Source organism: Cyanistes caeruleus, chromosome 3 (assembly GCF_971803275.1).
Source record: "Cyanistes caeruleus chromosome 3, bCyaCae1.hap1.1, whole genome shotgun sequence".
In the NCBI taxonomy this organism is placed as follows: Eukaryota; Metazoa; Chordata; class Aves; order Passeriformes; family Paridae; genus Cyanistes; species Cyanistes caeruleus.
The window spans coordinates 67,459,666-67,475,936 of NC_141703.1; the positions used below are offsets into that span (position 1 = coordinate 67,459,666).

The 16,271-nt window shown below is 36.2% G+C and overlaps 1 protein-coding gene across 13 annotated transcripts in view; it reads right to left on the reverse strand.

Annotated features, from left to right (window-relative positions):
- Positions 1-16,271, reverse strand: part of FRY (FRY microtubule binding protein) — a 219,843-nt gene that overhangs the window by 98,408 nt on the left and 105,164 nt on the right. For all 13 annotated transcript variants that reach the window (XR_015284705.1, XM_086881617.1, XM_086881613.1 and 10 more), the window contains 8 exons: positions 15,616-15,669; positions 7,145-7,284; positions 5,213-5,303; positions 4,757-4,836; positions 4,559-4,639; positions 2,791-2,959; positions 358-450; positions 166-264 (listed from right to left, as the gene is read on the reverse strand). Coding sequence is in view for 12 of the 13 variants with exons in the window: in XM_086881617.1 (XP_086737743.1) it covers positions 166-264; positions 358-450; positions 2,791-2,959; positions 4,559-4,639; positions 4,757-4,836; positions 5,213-5,303; positions 7,145-7,284; positions 15,616-15,669 (807 nt within the window). In the remaining variant the exon portion in view is untranslated. The remainder of the gene's footprint in view (positions 1-165; positions 265-357; positions 451-2,790; positions 2,960-4,558; positions 4,640-4,756; positions 4,837-5,212; positions 5,304-7,144; positions 7,285-15,615; positions 15,670-16,271) is intronic.

Here is a 16,271-nt window from a genome sequence, read left to right on the forward strand (position 1 = left end):
TAAACTAAGTACAGTTATTTTCTCCAAACACAATAATCTGTCCTGCAATTAGAAATGTATTCGTTATAGCCAAACACAAATAAAACATTTTGCAATTTCCCAAGAGTCTTGCTCAGAAATATTTGTGACAAAGAATTTTAACCTCTGCTTCTTAGGGTTACTAACCAATGAGTGTTTCTTTCGTGATGAAAGTTCAAGCGTTGTATCATACAGGCTTTCAACAAAGTTCCTCAGACAGGGGACATTCACTTCATTTTTAACAGCCTGAAAGAAAATTTCGTGTTAGTAAAAACCTATTTCACAAGCTGTTTTATCTAATTTTAATAATTATGCAAACAACACAAAAAATAAACTCACAGCAGCTACGGGGACAAGAATTTCAACAAACAGTCCTGCCAGTGCATGCTTGATATCTTTGTCTTTAACTTCAAGGAAATAATGTGCACATTCCTAAATAAAAAAATAAAAAATACAAGAAACATAAATTGCATATCAGCTGGAATAAAGACCTCTGAATGTTTTCTGAATGTGTATCACGTCTCAGTGACTATTTTTATTCTGTAAATCCTACTGAAAACATTTGCCTCTTAACTTCTAAATCTGCATTTTGCAGCAAGCACAAAGCAGGACATAAGTCAAGATCAAGGAGCTGTTACTCTAATCCAGAAAGTCTCCACTGACTCCAGCTGTGCCTGGTGGTGTGTTTTGGACTGGAAATGGAATTGGACTCTGGGGCTGACCTCATACCTTCCCTGTGTGTATCTTCAGGAGCAAACCTAATAGTCAACATGGACTGCTTTACACTACGCTTTGAGAGGCCAGAAAAGGAATGTAATTCTCTGGTAAGATACACAGGGCAATGAACAATCTTATTGTAAATATTTTTGGATGAATTTCATTGCTAGGATTTGTTGCATATTGAGGGTCAATATGGAACTGTGCTACGTGAGGACAATTTCCAGCCTGCAACTGGGGATTAAGAAAAAAATAAAAACAGACTTTGTCCTAAATATGCAGTGAACTACTCTCCAGACAGCTGTGTTGCTCAGGAAGTGAGGGAGGGGAGATAAGCATCCACCCATTTGTGTGTACAACTTCTCTGAGGATGACAAATCTTACTGCCCCAGTTTTCTCCAGGTTCAAGGCCCAAACAGCCCCTGACTGTATGAAGAAGGCTCCACTGACCATTTTTCCTTCACAGTCATGCAGAGCAGTTTACATTCAGACCATACATATTTTTTTCCTGTGTGCTAACAGGATTATACAACACATGGCTTCAGACACTCCAGCCAGCCTCCCTGAGATGCTTCTGCACTCTTGGGGAAGACAGGCTGTTCTGGAGCTCACTCCTGAAAATAGCTCACCCTCTGAAAGCATCTCTCTCTACTACAGCAGCACTGGTGTGACAGAGGTTTTAGATGAAACACTGCGTGGAGATACTAAAACAGACAAACTGCCCAAAGAGTTAGAATGTACTTCACCAAACTGAGCAAACGAGGTTTTCCTACAGGCACAATGATTCTTACGATGCAGAGGAGTAAATATAAGAATTTATTTAGTACTGAGATATTGTAGCAGGGGAAGGTAGAGATCAAAATTTCAGTTTTACTAGGTAGGAGTCTTACCACAGATTTTAATAACAGTGAACACTGGAGAAAGCTGAGCCACAGCCCTATTCACACAAGTCAAGTGCACTGAACACACACCACTTTGGTATTTTGCCAGTTCTGGATAACTTAAACTGACACATACTAGTATGTGCCTACATAATTAAGAGTAAGGTAAGAAGAAAAATTACACATTTCTGTGTTGTTAAATTTATCTTAAATATGCTATTAAATATGGTTTAGAATGTATTGCAAAGCTGAAATACAATGTTCTCCCCATACAGGACATAAAAGAAAAAGCTTTGTGTGTCTGTATGCCTATATATTTGTATTCCAATCCTAAATCCTTACTTGACAGCATCTAACACTGATTTTTTTTCTCCATTTACACCATCAATACATTAATCTTTACATGGAGGTATATATAAAACATTTATTGTACTGGATGAGTGGCTACACACCATGTAACCATGTGGGTCATCCCAAGAAAAAACAGGGGAATAGAAAGATTAAGCTAAAGAAACCTGCTGGTGGGAACAAAACCTATTGTACATTACCAGCAAGAATGCTGAAACATGAAATAGTTTCTTGCCTTTTACAAGATGATATAATCTCTTAATTTAAAGCATTCATTGTAGTAAAACTATGCACTGTACTAGTGATTTTTAAACCAGGAGGGTACAGAGTGCACTCTACAGCAAGCAGGGTGAAGGTGTGGTGGAAGGAGACAACACATCCAAAGGAAATTCTATCCAGCTTTTGCTTCAATTCTCTGTCTCCTCCTCAGTGTTTTCCTCCATTAGAAGTTTCTCTCTTTTCTGGCCACTGTGTCACTAGTGGAAGATTCACTTTTGAGGCAGGGAGCATCTAGGGAGACACAACAAGGCACAGACACAGGGCAAGGGAGAGCTGTGGGATAGCGGGATGGAAGGGCTGGGGTCTACAGAACAAAACCTCTTCTAGCTGGAGGGTGAGGTGTAGGGACTAGAGGAATATGACTGATGAAATGGGACGACACACTCCAGGGACCAGAGCACTGAGGGGTTCAGAACAAGCTGAAAGTAGCTTCACATAGGTTTATGTGGAAATGACATATGGAAAATCTAGAATATTACATGGAAAATAAAGGCTAGCCCGTTCAAAAAGGCCTGGGAAACCACAGCTATATACCTAAGAATTTTACCTGCATAAACTGAAGAGAAGCTTCAAAGTCCTCCACAGGATACATCTTAATGCGAAAGAATTTCATTCCCATTATAAGACTGATAATGCTTTGAACTACATATGGGCTTTGTTCTTTGTGCCGCAACTCTTTTAGCTCTGCCATAAATTTCTTCTTTACAGCAGGAAATCTAGGAATTCAGATTGGTTAGTTCCAAAAAGTTCAAAATCAATATTTGAAATGCATTGTAAGGTATATCAATTGGGAAAAACCTAAAGAAGATAAAACTTAGGTTGTATAAAATTGAAAAATTAAATTAAAATAAAAAATAAAATAAAAAATACAATTAATATACCATTTCACTCAGTATTTGAATAGGTTTTTTTTTGTTTAGCTTTCTTTCACTTCTAATAAACTGAGAAAAGGAAGCATATAGATGTGGTTTTAGATAACCACATCTTTCAAATTATTTTATTACCATGCACCTCTTTTTTACCTCATAAGAGCTAACAGTATCATTTAAATAACCCTTTCAAATGTTTTTCAAAAATCCATGATGGAAAGATAGCTATCTTGCAAGAACATGCAATATTTTCAAAAGAAAATGTTTATATTATAACCCTGAAAATACTCATACAGGCAGTTTGTACCTTCAGTTTTTTTTCCTAACAGCCATTACAGTAAGACTTAGGCATTAACAACTACAGTAACTTGAGGTAGGGGGCTCTGTGATAATTTTTGGTCTCCCTCATGAATTTATTGCAGGTGTCTTTGGAGAAACGTTGTCCATCAAAATGATAGCTAGAAAGAGCACCAAACAGGACCTCTTGCCCTTTTTGCGACAAAATGGAAAGAATGTAATTTTCACGGTAGGCGAAGCATGTAACATTTTGTTATCCCCTTTGATAGACAACCCAAGTGAACTGAAAGAAACAGGTTAGCAGGAAGAAGCCCTTCAGTCATAGAAACATCTTAGCAAGGTGCTTCAGAACTTTGACATCTTGAAGCTTTGGGTCCAGATGCAACTTCTCCTTTTGCATTTGACCCAGCAAATTTAGAGGCCCAGGTAAGACCTTAGCTGAATTGATATGATTTCCAGAATCTCAAACAGTTTTAGCCACATCAAGCCAAACTGACTGGATTTGCAGAGCTGAGACTCACTCTCATCAATGCTGAAGTGTCAGGAGACAGACAGCATTGCATCAGGGTAGTAAAATTCATCCTCTGCTTAGTTTGTGGTTCAAGTGTATAATGAAATGCTATATTGGGTATATGAGATCCTGAGTTTAACTGTTTTCAGGTTCAAAATTTAAGATCTGACCCACAAAGTGTTTTATGTCATCTGTTCTAAGAAGGATGAAGGGTTCAGAAGGAGATACATTAAGTTCAGAGCTGAAATAGCTGCAGAGCCTTAATATTGTTGCTATGTAGGAGGATAGCCATTTATAGGTTTGCCCAGTTGAAGAAAAAAAAGCATCTACAAAAAAAACTAGTTAAAATAGCTCTCTTCAGCCCTTTGGGCTTTCACAGACGTCATTGCTGAGATAGGAAAAATAATGCTGCTGTAGTTGAGTTGAGTTTACTCAGTATCACTGGCATAGATGCAGAAAGCCTGGGATTCCCTAGAGGCCTATGTTCTAGAACATCTGGATAAACAGAAGGCCAATGAACTGAAATGACTTATTCCTACAGAATACTTAAAGAAAGTAAGAAAACCACAATATTCACATGCTAAGCAAGTATACTTTGTCATATCTATGAAGGAAATAATATATTGAATTTTGCTTACTTTGCTTGAGCTAGAACACCTATTACTTCTGCATACAAATCTGCAACAATGTGCATATTGCCAGTGTTAGGACCAAGGTACCTAGCAAGAGACAAGAAAGAATTCTCAGCTGAGAAAACATACTGTTTAAGCCACAACTATTAAAAAAAATAAGAAATTATCTTTTTCATAGAATTTTTGCATGGAAAAGATTCTTACCCTTCTTTGTACTTAAAGTGCTTGAAAGCCAAGTTAATAACATCATTCACCAAACTGTCTATTACAGGATGAAGTGGAATCTGAAAACACAACATAAAATATAACAAGTACACATATATTACACTACTGCTAATATTACTTGTGGATTCCATCCATTCAGAAATATATAGGTTAAAATAGCATGTAGCTAACAAAATAGCTAAAATGAGCCAGATGTTTAATGTTTATTTAGTTTTGAAGAGAAATACTTTAGCTCCAAAGACTTGGCAAAGTAAGGTTTGTATCAGCACAGAATGCTATGTATCATACAGGTGCATGAAAGACAGCAATGAAGAAGCATGCAGGATGTAATTCATGTTTTTATTATAATCTTAAAGATGCAAATAGAAGAATCCCAAAATTCAGTTGCATTGGTAATTCCCATTATTTATTAAAGGATAATTTAAGAACTCCTACCTGTTTCAAAACTTCTATTAATACTAAAGAAAAAATAAAATCAATAGCCAGATCTCTTCTCTCCATTAAATAGTCCCTCTGCTGTTCATCACTGCAAAATCAAACCAAGAAACACAATATTTTGGAGAAGTGTTATAATTCACATTACACGTCTTCTTCAATTACACAAATAAAGATAACAGGGAATTGTGTTCTACCTTTTAAACTGCATTCCAGCATTTCAGAAAGTAATGTACTGTTATGCTCTTAAAATCTGAGATAAACAGACCAAATCTAACTTGCTAATGTGATGTTCTTTCAAATGCTTAAATATCACTTATCCATTTCCTCCCTCTTTTTTTTTTTTTTTTCCAGTTAAAGATCCACAACAATAAAAAGCAAAACAAAGCCAAGGAAACTTTGTGGATTCTGTGTTCTAAGAAATGGATTTAATTTCAAATTCCTTGCTGATGACAACATTTAGGATATTCTCAGTTACACTTTGGAGGCAAATGTAACAGTGCACTATCAAATTCATATTTAGACTTGCCATGAATTTTGAAAAATGCCTTAAAAACACCACTGGAGAATTCACAACCAAAAGGTATTATCTCTTAAAAACTGTTCCAGTGTTGATTTTTTAACTTCGGCAGCACTTGTCAAACTTTTCAAACACATTTCTTGTACAGGACAACAAAGAGGAATAAAAGTCTGAGGTGAATAGCTTCCAGTAAAAGTACCAAAAAATACCTATTTGAATCAACTGATCAAAGTTTTAAAGTGTACTGAAAAGATAACATGAAATATACAGTACCTTTTGTAAAACTAAATGCTAAAGAAAGAGTTCTGCAGTCCATTTGAAGCATTTAACATTAATTCAGTGAGATTTTTGTGTAAATTCAGCACAAAAAAACACATAAGAGCACATTTAAGAGTACAACTTGATAAGTGATGAAGCAAGTTATTTGCATTTTGGTTTCCTTTGGTTTTACATTAACTGAAGAAAGGACTTGTTATACATTCTTTCTGCAACACTACCAATTGACAGAGTGGTCTTGTTTCATCGCTAAACTGACCTTCAACTAAATTTTGGGTGGAGTTCCCAAAGACAGCTATTTATGAACAGGTAGTCGTGGAACAAGTTGAGAGAAAGAAGCAATTCAAGGCAAGGATTCATCTCACCCAAATGCAGACATCTGATTAATGAACTGTATCTTCATCCTGCCTACTTCTACTGACATAAAGAGTACTTCTGCCTTGGTATCTAACCCCTGTAATACCTTTGTTCCAGCAACTACTGTCTTTTGCAGTTACTGGGCTATAATGTAATTCAAATGTGAAGACTTGCCTATGCATTTTTGAACACAAGGTCTGACAGTGTTGATTCTCCTGCAGTTTCACTGAAGTTTGTAAATGTAATACTGAAGTATTGAGAAAAACTCAAAGTTTGAAGAACATACCTGAATCAAACTGCCAGACATTGATATAACCAAGATCAGACTGCTCCCTTATCACCGAGGAACTACTGATATCATTATTTCTCTATGTCTGTTACTTTTAAGAGGTATACTGCTAAAATTCTCTGAGTGATTCTCCAGTTTTCAGATTGAGGGTAGGTATATGTGAACTTTTCATGTGTAAGCAGAAAAATAGATAAGAAAAATTTTTCCGAGCATCACAGAATTACTGACCAATCACTTGAGTAAATACAGTTTATACAAACTGGTATTTAAATAGCATGGAAGCATCCAAAACATCAGTAAGACAATTACTGGAGGAGCATAACGTGAAAGGCACAATTATTCCATCCATCAGGAAGGCAAGAAAAGAGTTCCAGGAAGAAGCAGAAAAAATATACAACTTTCAAGCAGCTGTTACCTCACAAAAGTTGATGGGTGAAATGTAACACGGTTTACCTTAGAATTTATCAATTACACATATTCAGAATCATACCTTTTGGATTTAGTGCTTGTTCTTGGTCTGTACTCATGAGACTCATCTTCTATGCCATTCTGCCTTTTATACCAATCAAACAAAGTGCGCAGGATAGAGGGTAAACAATATTCTGAAAGTGAGCTCATTGAGCTTATAACCTATGGGGAAAACACAACGAATCAACAAATGAAATGCTGTTCAAGTTTTCGCTTCTCCTTAAAAAAGTACTAATTCAATGGTTCTTTCTTGTTTCCATCCATTTTTTGAGAACTGTGGTATAAGCAGTGACTTAATATTCTGCACTTCCTGTCTTTAAAAGATGTATGGACATGGCACGTAGGAACATGATTCAGTGTTTAGACTTGGCAATGTTCTGTTTGTGGTTGAACTTGACAATCTCAAAAGTCTTTTCCAACTTAAATGAATCTGTGATTCTATAAAACATAAACAGAAATGCAACAGTGGAGTGTATGTTCATAGGGTCTTTATACTGATGATATTAAAATGCATTAAAATCGTGTATAACATCTTTCAGTGTACCAGAAAATCATATAGTTCTTCAAGCAGGTTATTTTGATTTGTTACACAATGTTGATTTGAGTTCAAACAGATTGTAAGGAAAAAAGAAGTAATGAATCAGAGGTACTGTCTTCAGGGCTGGATGCCCCCCTAGAGACTCAGAATATATTGAGAAACACCACAAGTTCTGCAATAATTTTAATGAACTGACCATGCAGATGCATGCATCTTACTCTTAGGCTCACACACCCAAAAACTTGGAAAAAAACCTGAAAAGTTCTCTTTTATATATAGGAAAATGTTTCGTTTCTTGTGTCTTTGTGGGCACAAATAAAATATAGTTTAGAATTATTCCTTAGAGGTTGCTGATTTAACAGCTCTAGTGGATACTGGATAAGAAGATTACTGCTCACTCAGTATTAACTGTGTCACCAATTACAGAAATGTTACTGAGCATGTTGGACTCAACTGTGACTTAAACATCTTATAACAGGAAATCATAAAGCTACAAAACATGAAAATATCAAAAAGTAGGGTAAAAAATATCCCTCCATTATTATACAAGAGGACAACGTATGTATTGCAACTGAATGTTCACAGATACAGCATTTGTGGGCATTCTAAGAAAATAAAAAACAACTGTTTAAAATAGGGAAGAAATTAATGATCTGAAGATTTTTTGACCATCTTAATATCATGCAGGGCTTGATCCTGTGAAGTGCTGAGTATCAGGAGTGAAGAGCTGAAGTGTGTACAGCATGCCCAGTACACTGATTATGTAATTAACTGTCAGGTTTATCCACCTGCTTAAACTTAAACCAGTGCGTTTCAATGCTTGTGGAAAAATAACAGAGTTTAATGTCTCATGTAACACCAAACTTGTGTGAACGCTGTGACTTACACAAGAGCAAAATTGGAAGACCAAGCATACCCAAATATTAGTATAGCCTTAATTGAGAACTTCTGTGGATGACACTTAGTCCAGCTGAGTAACTCTGAATCTCTTTTGTAGTTTTTCATCCTCAGGATTTAACTAATTCACAGTGAAACTGTGAACTAAAGTTAAAGTTAATGAGATATTTTGAGGGTGAAATATTGTTATTTACTTATTATGGCCTAAAATTAAACATAGAAAGATATAACAACTGCCCTGCTAAATTAAAAATTTCCATAAAAGCAATATTTTCAGAAAACTTTCAATCTAGTCTTTGCAATAGATTTTATTACCTGAAATATGAAACAAGTTGCTGTAGAAGATATCATGAAGCAATTACTTGCAGCAGTGACAGAAAGCTTTCAATGAAGAATTACTATAGGACTTCAAGCTCAATTATACCAAAGCCTTCTAGTGTTAAGGCTTCAGAAAAATACTCAAAAAAAATCAATCACCTGGTGTCAGGGCAAACTATACACTACCAACTCACTTCTTTACTGTTTTCTGATACTTTTAATGCAGTTAGCACAACACTGCTTCTTAATAATGAAATACAATGAAAATGGGTTTCCTGGGGAAGACCAGAAAAGAATCATACAGTCATAGAATCACAGAATGGTTTGGGTTGGAAAGGATCTTAAAGGTCATCTACTTCCAACCTCCCTAACATTGGCAGGGACACTTTTCACTAGACCAGGCTGATCAAAGCTTCAACTAACCTGGCTTTGAGCACTTCCAGGCATGGAGCATCCACAGCTTCTCTGGGCAACCTGCTTCAGCCTCACAGTAAAAATATCTTCCTTCCAGTTAGTAAAAATTGACCCTTTTTAGTTTAAAACCCTTAGCCTTTGTCTTATGTCCATGTGCCCTCAAATAGACCTAAATAACTTTTCACAAATTGCAGTATCTATCCATTAATGAAAAGTTGTTTCAATCAGATGTTCCTGCATGTTCATTGACATACTTATCACAGCTGTTCTCTAAATCTCACCTATACAATTTCACCAGAAAAAGTCAAAGTGATTCCTGTTAAATCTTCTCACTCTCATGCCATACTTTCCCTGCTGAATTTAGTGTCTGTCTTCATTTGGGATAAAAGGTCAATATAGCTTTGTTTTTTCCTTCTTTTTTTTAAAATTTTTTTTTTAATCTTTCTGTCATTGCACTTTTAAGACAGGAAGGAAGGGTGGACTGGGAAAAGACCTGGCTCTCAGGGAACAGGAAGGGAGGGAAGTCTAGCCAGCATGCCGGTTACTCAACCCTTTCATTTACTGGAAGTAAGTCCAGGAGGGAGATGAATTCTAGCTCTGTGCTGCTCCTGAAAGGGAGTGCACAGATGTACAAATATGTCCTTGTTGGACAAATGATCATATTCTTCCATCATAAATGAACTACCTACTGTATAGCTTAAGGATAAGAAAGCTGCACAAGTAGGGAGCTGTTTAAAACCTGTGTTTACAGAGCATTAAGTATACTTCATGTAAAAGCTTAATATTTATTTTGGATTAAAATGCAAGAGTAAATTTAATGAAATTCTGCTCAGACAGCTCACTACAGTTTATATACTTTCATAGAAGTCTTGCTATATTGTCAAAATTCAAATATAAGAAATGTTTTCACTAACAGAAAATTGATATGATTACCTTTTTCATTTCACTAATGAATTTAGATGTGCTTTAACACCAAATATATTCAAAACTGTGCCCAATTTCCAACAGTACCGTTAGTTTTTTGGCCCTGCATTATTTTTCTGTATCACATATATCAATATGTATGTTTAATGGGCATTTTATTGCCATTTTAATAAAGCAGAATTGCAGTACTTCATTTTTACACAGTCTTGGTTTATATCTTATGACTCTATTTTTTTGCACAGTGTCTGTACATTTTATCTTCAAATTGTTGTGCAGATTCTAAGCACAAGTAAGGTTTTACACTTTCTATCAACGCTACTGAATTAATTTGTAATTGTGGATATGTCCTTTCATTCACATCTTTGCTCTAAGCATTTTTTTTGGACTGTGCTGTGAAGTAAAATCTCCCTGGAAATGGTCAAAATGTATAACTATTCAAGTTGAACTCACTATTTTTCATTAATGGCCTTGGCTTCATGAGACAAAAAAAGAAATCAGTATTTTTTAGTACCATAATATTGTGGATGGGTAATTTCAGCTAGCATGCCTATACACTTGGTAGTGTATGTTTATAGCTATTTTACTGCCAGCATAACAGTTTACATGAAAACCTATTTATTTTTAGTGGACAGCAAGTTCAGTTCTGAAGGTATTACCTTTAATTTTGCCTTTAAATGTACTTTCTTATACATGGCTGGAACCCAAACCTCTGACCAGGAGCCAAAGGTTATTTTATAACCCAATGACCATAATTTCTTATACTTTCTCTGCCCTGTGCCTTTTTCTAGTGATGAAGGCAAATGTGTAAAAATCAAGGAAAGGCAAAACACAAAAGCGGCCAACTGCAGTGCTACTGCAATGACAGTGATACCCGTATTCACTAACTACATCTAAAAAATAATATTGGAAAAGAATCATTATCAGCATATCATTAATAATGTTTAGGCTGTTAGGAAAAAGGACACTTTATCTTTGGTATGCTGCTTAGTGCCTTATTTATTTATTCATTTATTGCATTTTCCACTTTTTTATTATTATTATTCATTTTAGTTTCCTTTTTTTACCTTAGCTGATTTTTTTTTTTTTTTTGTTTTCATCTCCTAGAAGTATGTTAAAGATTAAATGTTTTTGCTTTCCAAATCGTAGTCTCCAACCTTGTGCACTTTTAAGAAGACAGCAGTAAAACTGTAACAAGAAAAAGCTTTTGTGCAGTTTATGCTGATACTTCTGCAACAGGCACCTCGGATAGATAGCTTCATACGGAAACTAAGCCTTCCTGTTAAATTTTCACTTCCATGGCAAAAACATTACATTCATTTAGTGTTTTTATATGGAAAACAGTCTGTAGTTCAATCCAAGATTACACAGTGCCCTTCTTCTGCCTCCAGTGTTGTCAGTTCATGGAACATTTATTCACCGTGGTAAGAACAAATGATACATTAGTAGAAGCTGAGAAAAGAGTAATAAAAATGTTTCCTTAGGTGAGGATAACCCTCTTGGAGAATTACGGGTTTTAGCTAGCTTTTGATCTTTTCATGTACTGCAACTTTATGGTTTCCTGTAATAGGAAGTTTAAGTCATAGTTCACTAGTACAATGTTTAATAACATTTCAGTAACTGGGGACACAGCACACTAATGCTGGAGCTGTAATACTCTTTGCCAATAGACAACTAGAGTTGTCTAACCAAGGACTTTCAAAATGTGATTTCAAATATACTGTGAAAATATTTAAAACCATATGAAAAAACCTACATAATTTCCTGTATATATTTTCTTTATACATAAGCACACCTAGAAAGGAAAACACAGTCAGTGTAAGGAATGTAGTTTGTTAGGCCAATGGTGAGACATTGGGCAAGTCAGGATAAGTATCATCACTTCATACATTGCTCAAGATCCTATTATTTGTTTGAGGAGGGTGATGCAATTGGCAGCCAGACATGCTGTCTGCCCAGCAGGAGACACTGAATACCTATGTGGAGAGAAACAGCCCAGGCCCAGTCAGGTTTCCAGACACTGGATCCATCACCACCATCATAACCAGTGTTCCTAAAATGGTGCTTAAGAATGAGCAGGAAAAAAATGCTGGTTCTCAGGGAGCCAGAGATAGAACTATTCAGGGGTAGTAAGTAATGCTTTCATAGCCATCTCAAATGGTTTGGGGGGGGTCTCAGTTTTAAATTTGATGCTGATTACTTTGGGTAGCCAAAGTGCCATTCTGCTCATTGTTAAATTCTTTTTGGACTGATTTTTTCCACCTTTGAAGCTGACTTGAAAAAAATCAAGTTTTAAATCAGGTCATGCTTTATTTTTGTTGCTTTTAAATTTACCATTAGAAGATTAAGCTCAAACATTTTAAAGTAACTAATGACCTACTCACTTCAGCATTGCTTATCAATGTCGCTCAAATTGAATAGAGATAATTTTGATTGCACCAAAAGAAAAAAAATTGGGTTCCTTTGACAGTCTGTCACTTATATACCCTAAAACTTAAAGTAAAAATTATTAGACACTCCCTGAAGAAGTTTTTTCATGGGTATTGTCCATCCTTCCTCCCTTCATTTCTGTAGTAAAAATATTAGGAATGTCATGGCTGGCCTTTTTTGTTTTTGCTAGATGACTTTATGGGTTTCAGAAAAAAACACCAAAACTTTCTGCACCCTAACTGGAAAGGGGAAGTGAGGGATTACCAACCTCGTCTTCCTTCATCCCATAGACTCTTTAAATACTTGAGTTAACTTCAAAAATGAAACTTGAGTGGCTTCACTTACGAGTGAATGCCTTCTTACTTGGGTTTTGGTGCCATGTCATATCATGATCTTCAGAGCTTCCCAGGCAGACTACACCTTGATTTTATTATCTGTACTTTTATGACAACTTTATATTACTGACATGTTTTAATTTGAAAAACAGCTTTATATGGTGATGTACTCACATAATCTATTGAGTGAAACATGCCAGGTAAAGAAAGACTTTTTGCTATGTCTTCCTGTCTCTACGCTAGCTCAGTTCTATCAAATCTGTATTGTGCACGACAAAATTTTGAATGCAAACTATTTGAATACAATTAAAACTATCCTATGATTGTATTGATAATTTAGCATGTAATATAGCAATATAATAATTTAGATTGTATTGATGGATTTAGCCAAACTAAAATAATTTTGGTAAGTATGAACCATGTTCTTGAAAATGGGCTCATAAGCCAGGTTCAGGTCCCATCTGCTGATCACAGGTCTACATCAATCCCAGGAGCATCAGAATATCTCAAAATGATAATGCTATTTAAGTAGAAAGCAATGTAAAAACTGAAAAAGGAAACATTGCCAACAACCTGGCCTGAGGCTGACAAATTCTGAAAATTTCAGCTTAAATAGTTTGTTTCAAAAATTTCAAGCAGCGGAAAGCAAGGCCTTCTGATGACATCTAAGTCAATCTCACCACCGTACTTTTCTATCAACTCTTCACATAGGTAGGACTTCAGATATGTGACCAGGAAGATACATGAATGTCATACATAACAAAATTTACCTTGGTGTTTGGTCTGCATCTGGCTTTTTTTCTCCTGCCTGCACTCAGAGTAAATTGCTACAGCCATAAACACACAGTTTCACTCTAGGAAGCTTTTGCTGTTCTCATTAAATGAGCTTGACTTAATTACTCAATTTTCCGTCTACTTACCAGTAACTAGGAGAATTATCAGTCTTCCAATTCTTCCATTTAAAGGGCCAAAATTTGCTAGACCATAAATATTTAATCAAATCAACGCCACCCATTATGAGTTTGTTTAATGCACTGCAGGAACAGTGTCCCAAGGTTTGCATCTGGGCAGCTGAATTTGTTTTACTTTCCCATTTGAGTGCAACATTCTTCCCACAGGAAGGAAAAGAGTATGTATATAAAATTAAGGCCAGAATACCACAAAGAATTTCAGGAGGCAGGTAGGAAGTACTCAGAAAGAGCCTCCTTTAGCCTGCAGTGGCTGGTTTCCCTGCGGGGTCTCTGTGATCAGTGAGGCGGATAGGGAGCTCCTGAGTATGAAGTTGAAGTCTCACCTCCTCTGTTCACCTCCTGCCCTCAGCAGCCCTCCAGGCAGGCTCTCTCTCCCCAAAAAGCAGCTACAGAACAATCTAGAGTCACTTTGTCAAGCTAAAATTACAAAGTGAACCTTAGTGAATGTCAGTGAAGTCTCAGAAGGCATCTTTACTTCTGGAGATATGTCTCAGAAAACTCAATGAATGTTCAGCTGAAGTTCTGAAGTTGTACTTATACCTATCTCCTCTCCCAGAGTCAATCAGTATGGTACCTGCATCTTATGGCATTGGTTGTAACTTCCTTTTGAATTGTTGCTGGTACTGCTGCTTCTGCTCTGTCTTTCTGTCCTGTGTTTCTGTCCCTGCTGTCCTTCTGCCCTGTGTTTCTGCCCCTGGCAGCACAGCAGTGTAGGCAAATGCGGAGTAAGCGGCAATGGTGACAGCAATGGCACACCTAGAGTTTATCATTCCTCTTTGTGGGGAGTGAGATCTGCCAGTTTTGGCGTCCTTTATGTAAGTTAAACTCTTTAGAACTTATCTTCCTTCAAAAACCTATTTCGAAATAGGTTATTCTAGATGCTGCTGACAAAAGGAAAGACTGCTGACAAAAATAAACTGCTTTATATAATCAATTAGAAGTGTGTATATTGCTGTTGGTTTTATTTTTATACTTGTCCTATTTTCCTTACATAATAAATTAATCTAAAGCCAGATAGAAATTTAATTTTATAAATTACAATTTCATTGTTCTACTTAATGAAATCAGACTAATTATATAAATTCTACTTAATTTTTAATTCTTTTTCCCTACCCACCATTTTCCTAATAATTATCTGCCTTGTCATATACAAGTATTTATCCTGACAATTGAACTTAATTTTAAACACAACAGATTGGCTCAGCCTATTTGAAGTGCAACACAAATATAAGTCATGCTGAGTCACAACAACAGAGGCAAACCAGACTGATGAGACTGATGGCAACAACCATGATAGGCCCTCATATAAACTATAAAAGAAACCTCGTAAAAGAAAGATTGGGGGGCACACACCTGTTTAAAAAACCACATACTTTGAAAAGATACATATTTTGCTTCAAGATCCCCGTCAGGGGAAACAGACAAGAAACAATACACTATAAAAAGTAACAAGTTCTATGGCAGAAAAAATATTGACCTTGGAAACAGAGGAAAAATTCATCCAATTTATATCCAAGAATGGTCGGGCAACCATTTATCATGCTACCAAAGCACATCAAGAAATATTACTTTTGTAGTATGCAACAACAGTATAAGGACCTGGAATGCCTTCCAATGCACTCCTCTTTTAGCCTGAGGAATGGAAATAATGTAATTTCAAGTGTCTTACTTGATCAAACTGGGGATCTTCTCCTCGTTGCAGCGATTTGGTCAGTGGCTTCTCCTGAAAGAAAATATATTAAATATGTATTACTTAAGATCAACACTATCATATTCTACCCATATTTCTCTGTTAGACTTTTTACTCACATAATGGGCCTCCTGATCTGATCCTGGAGACCTCTGCATATGTATCAGCCAATACTGACAGAGTATCTTGAATGATTTTGGTGCCTTTTCACAAAAGAGAAGGACTGGCCATTCATTACATCTGAGTTTGTGCTCATACCGATGATAAATTCTTTCAACATCCTAAAAAGTGTTTTCTCTAATACATAACCAAGGAGCTCTATTTAGGAGAAAAGGAGACTCAGAGGTGACTTTATCACTCTCTACAACTCCCTGAAAGGTGGCTGTAGTCAGGTGGGGGTTGGTCTCTTTCTCCAGGAAGCACCTGACAGAATGAGAGCACACAGTCTTCAGCTGCACCAGTGGAAACATAGTTTGGATATTAGGAAAAAGTTTTTCACAGAAAGAGCGATAAAGTACTGGAATTGTCTGCCCAGGGAGGTGATGGAGTTGCCATCTCTGGATATGATTGTGGTGGATGTGAAAAAAAAGACTGGACGTGGCACTCGGTGCCATGGTTTAGCTGAGGTGTTAGGG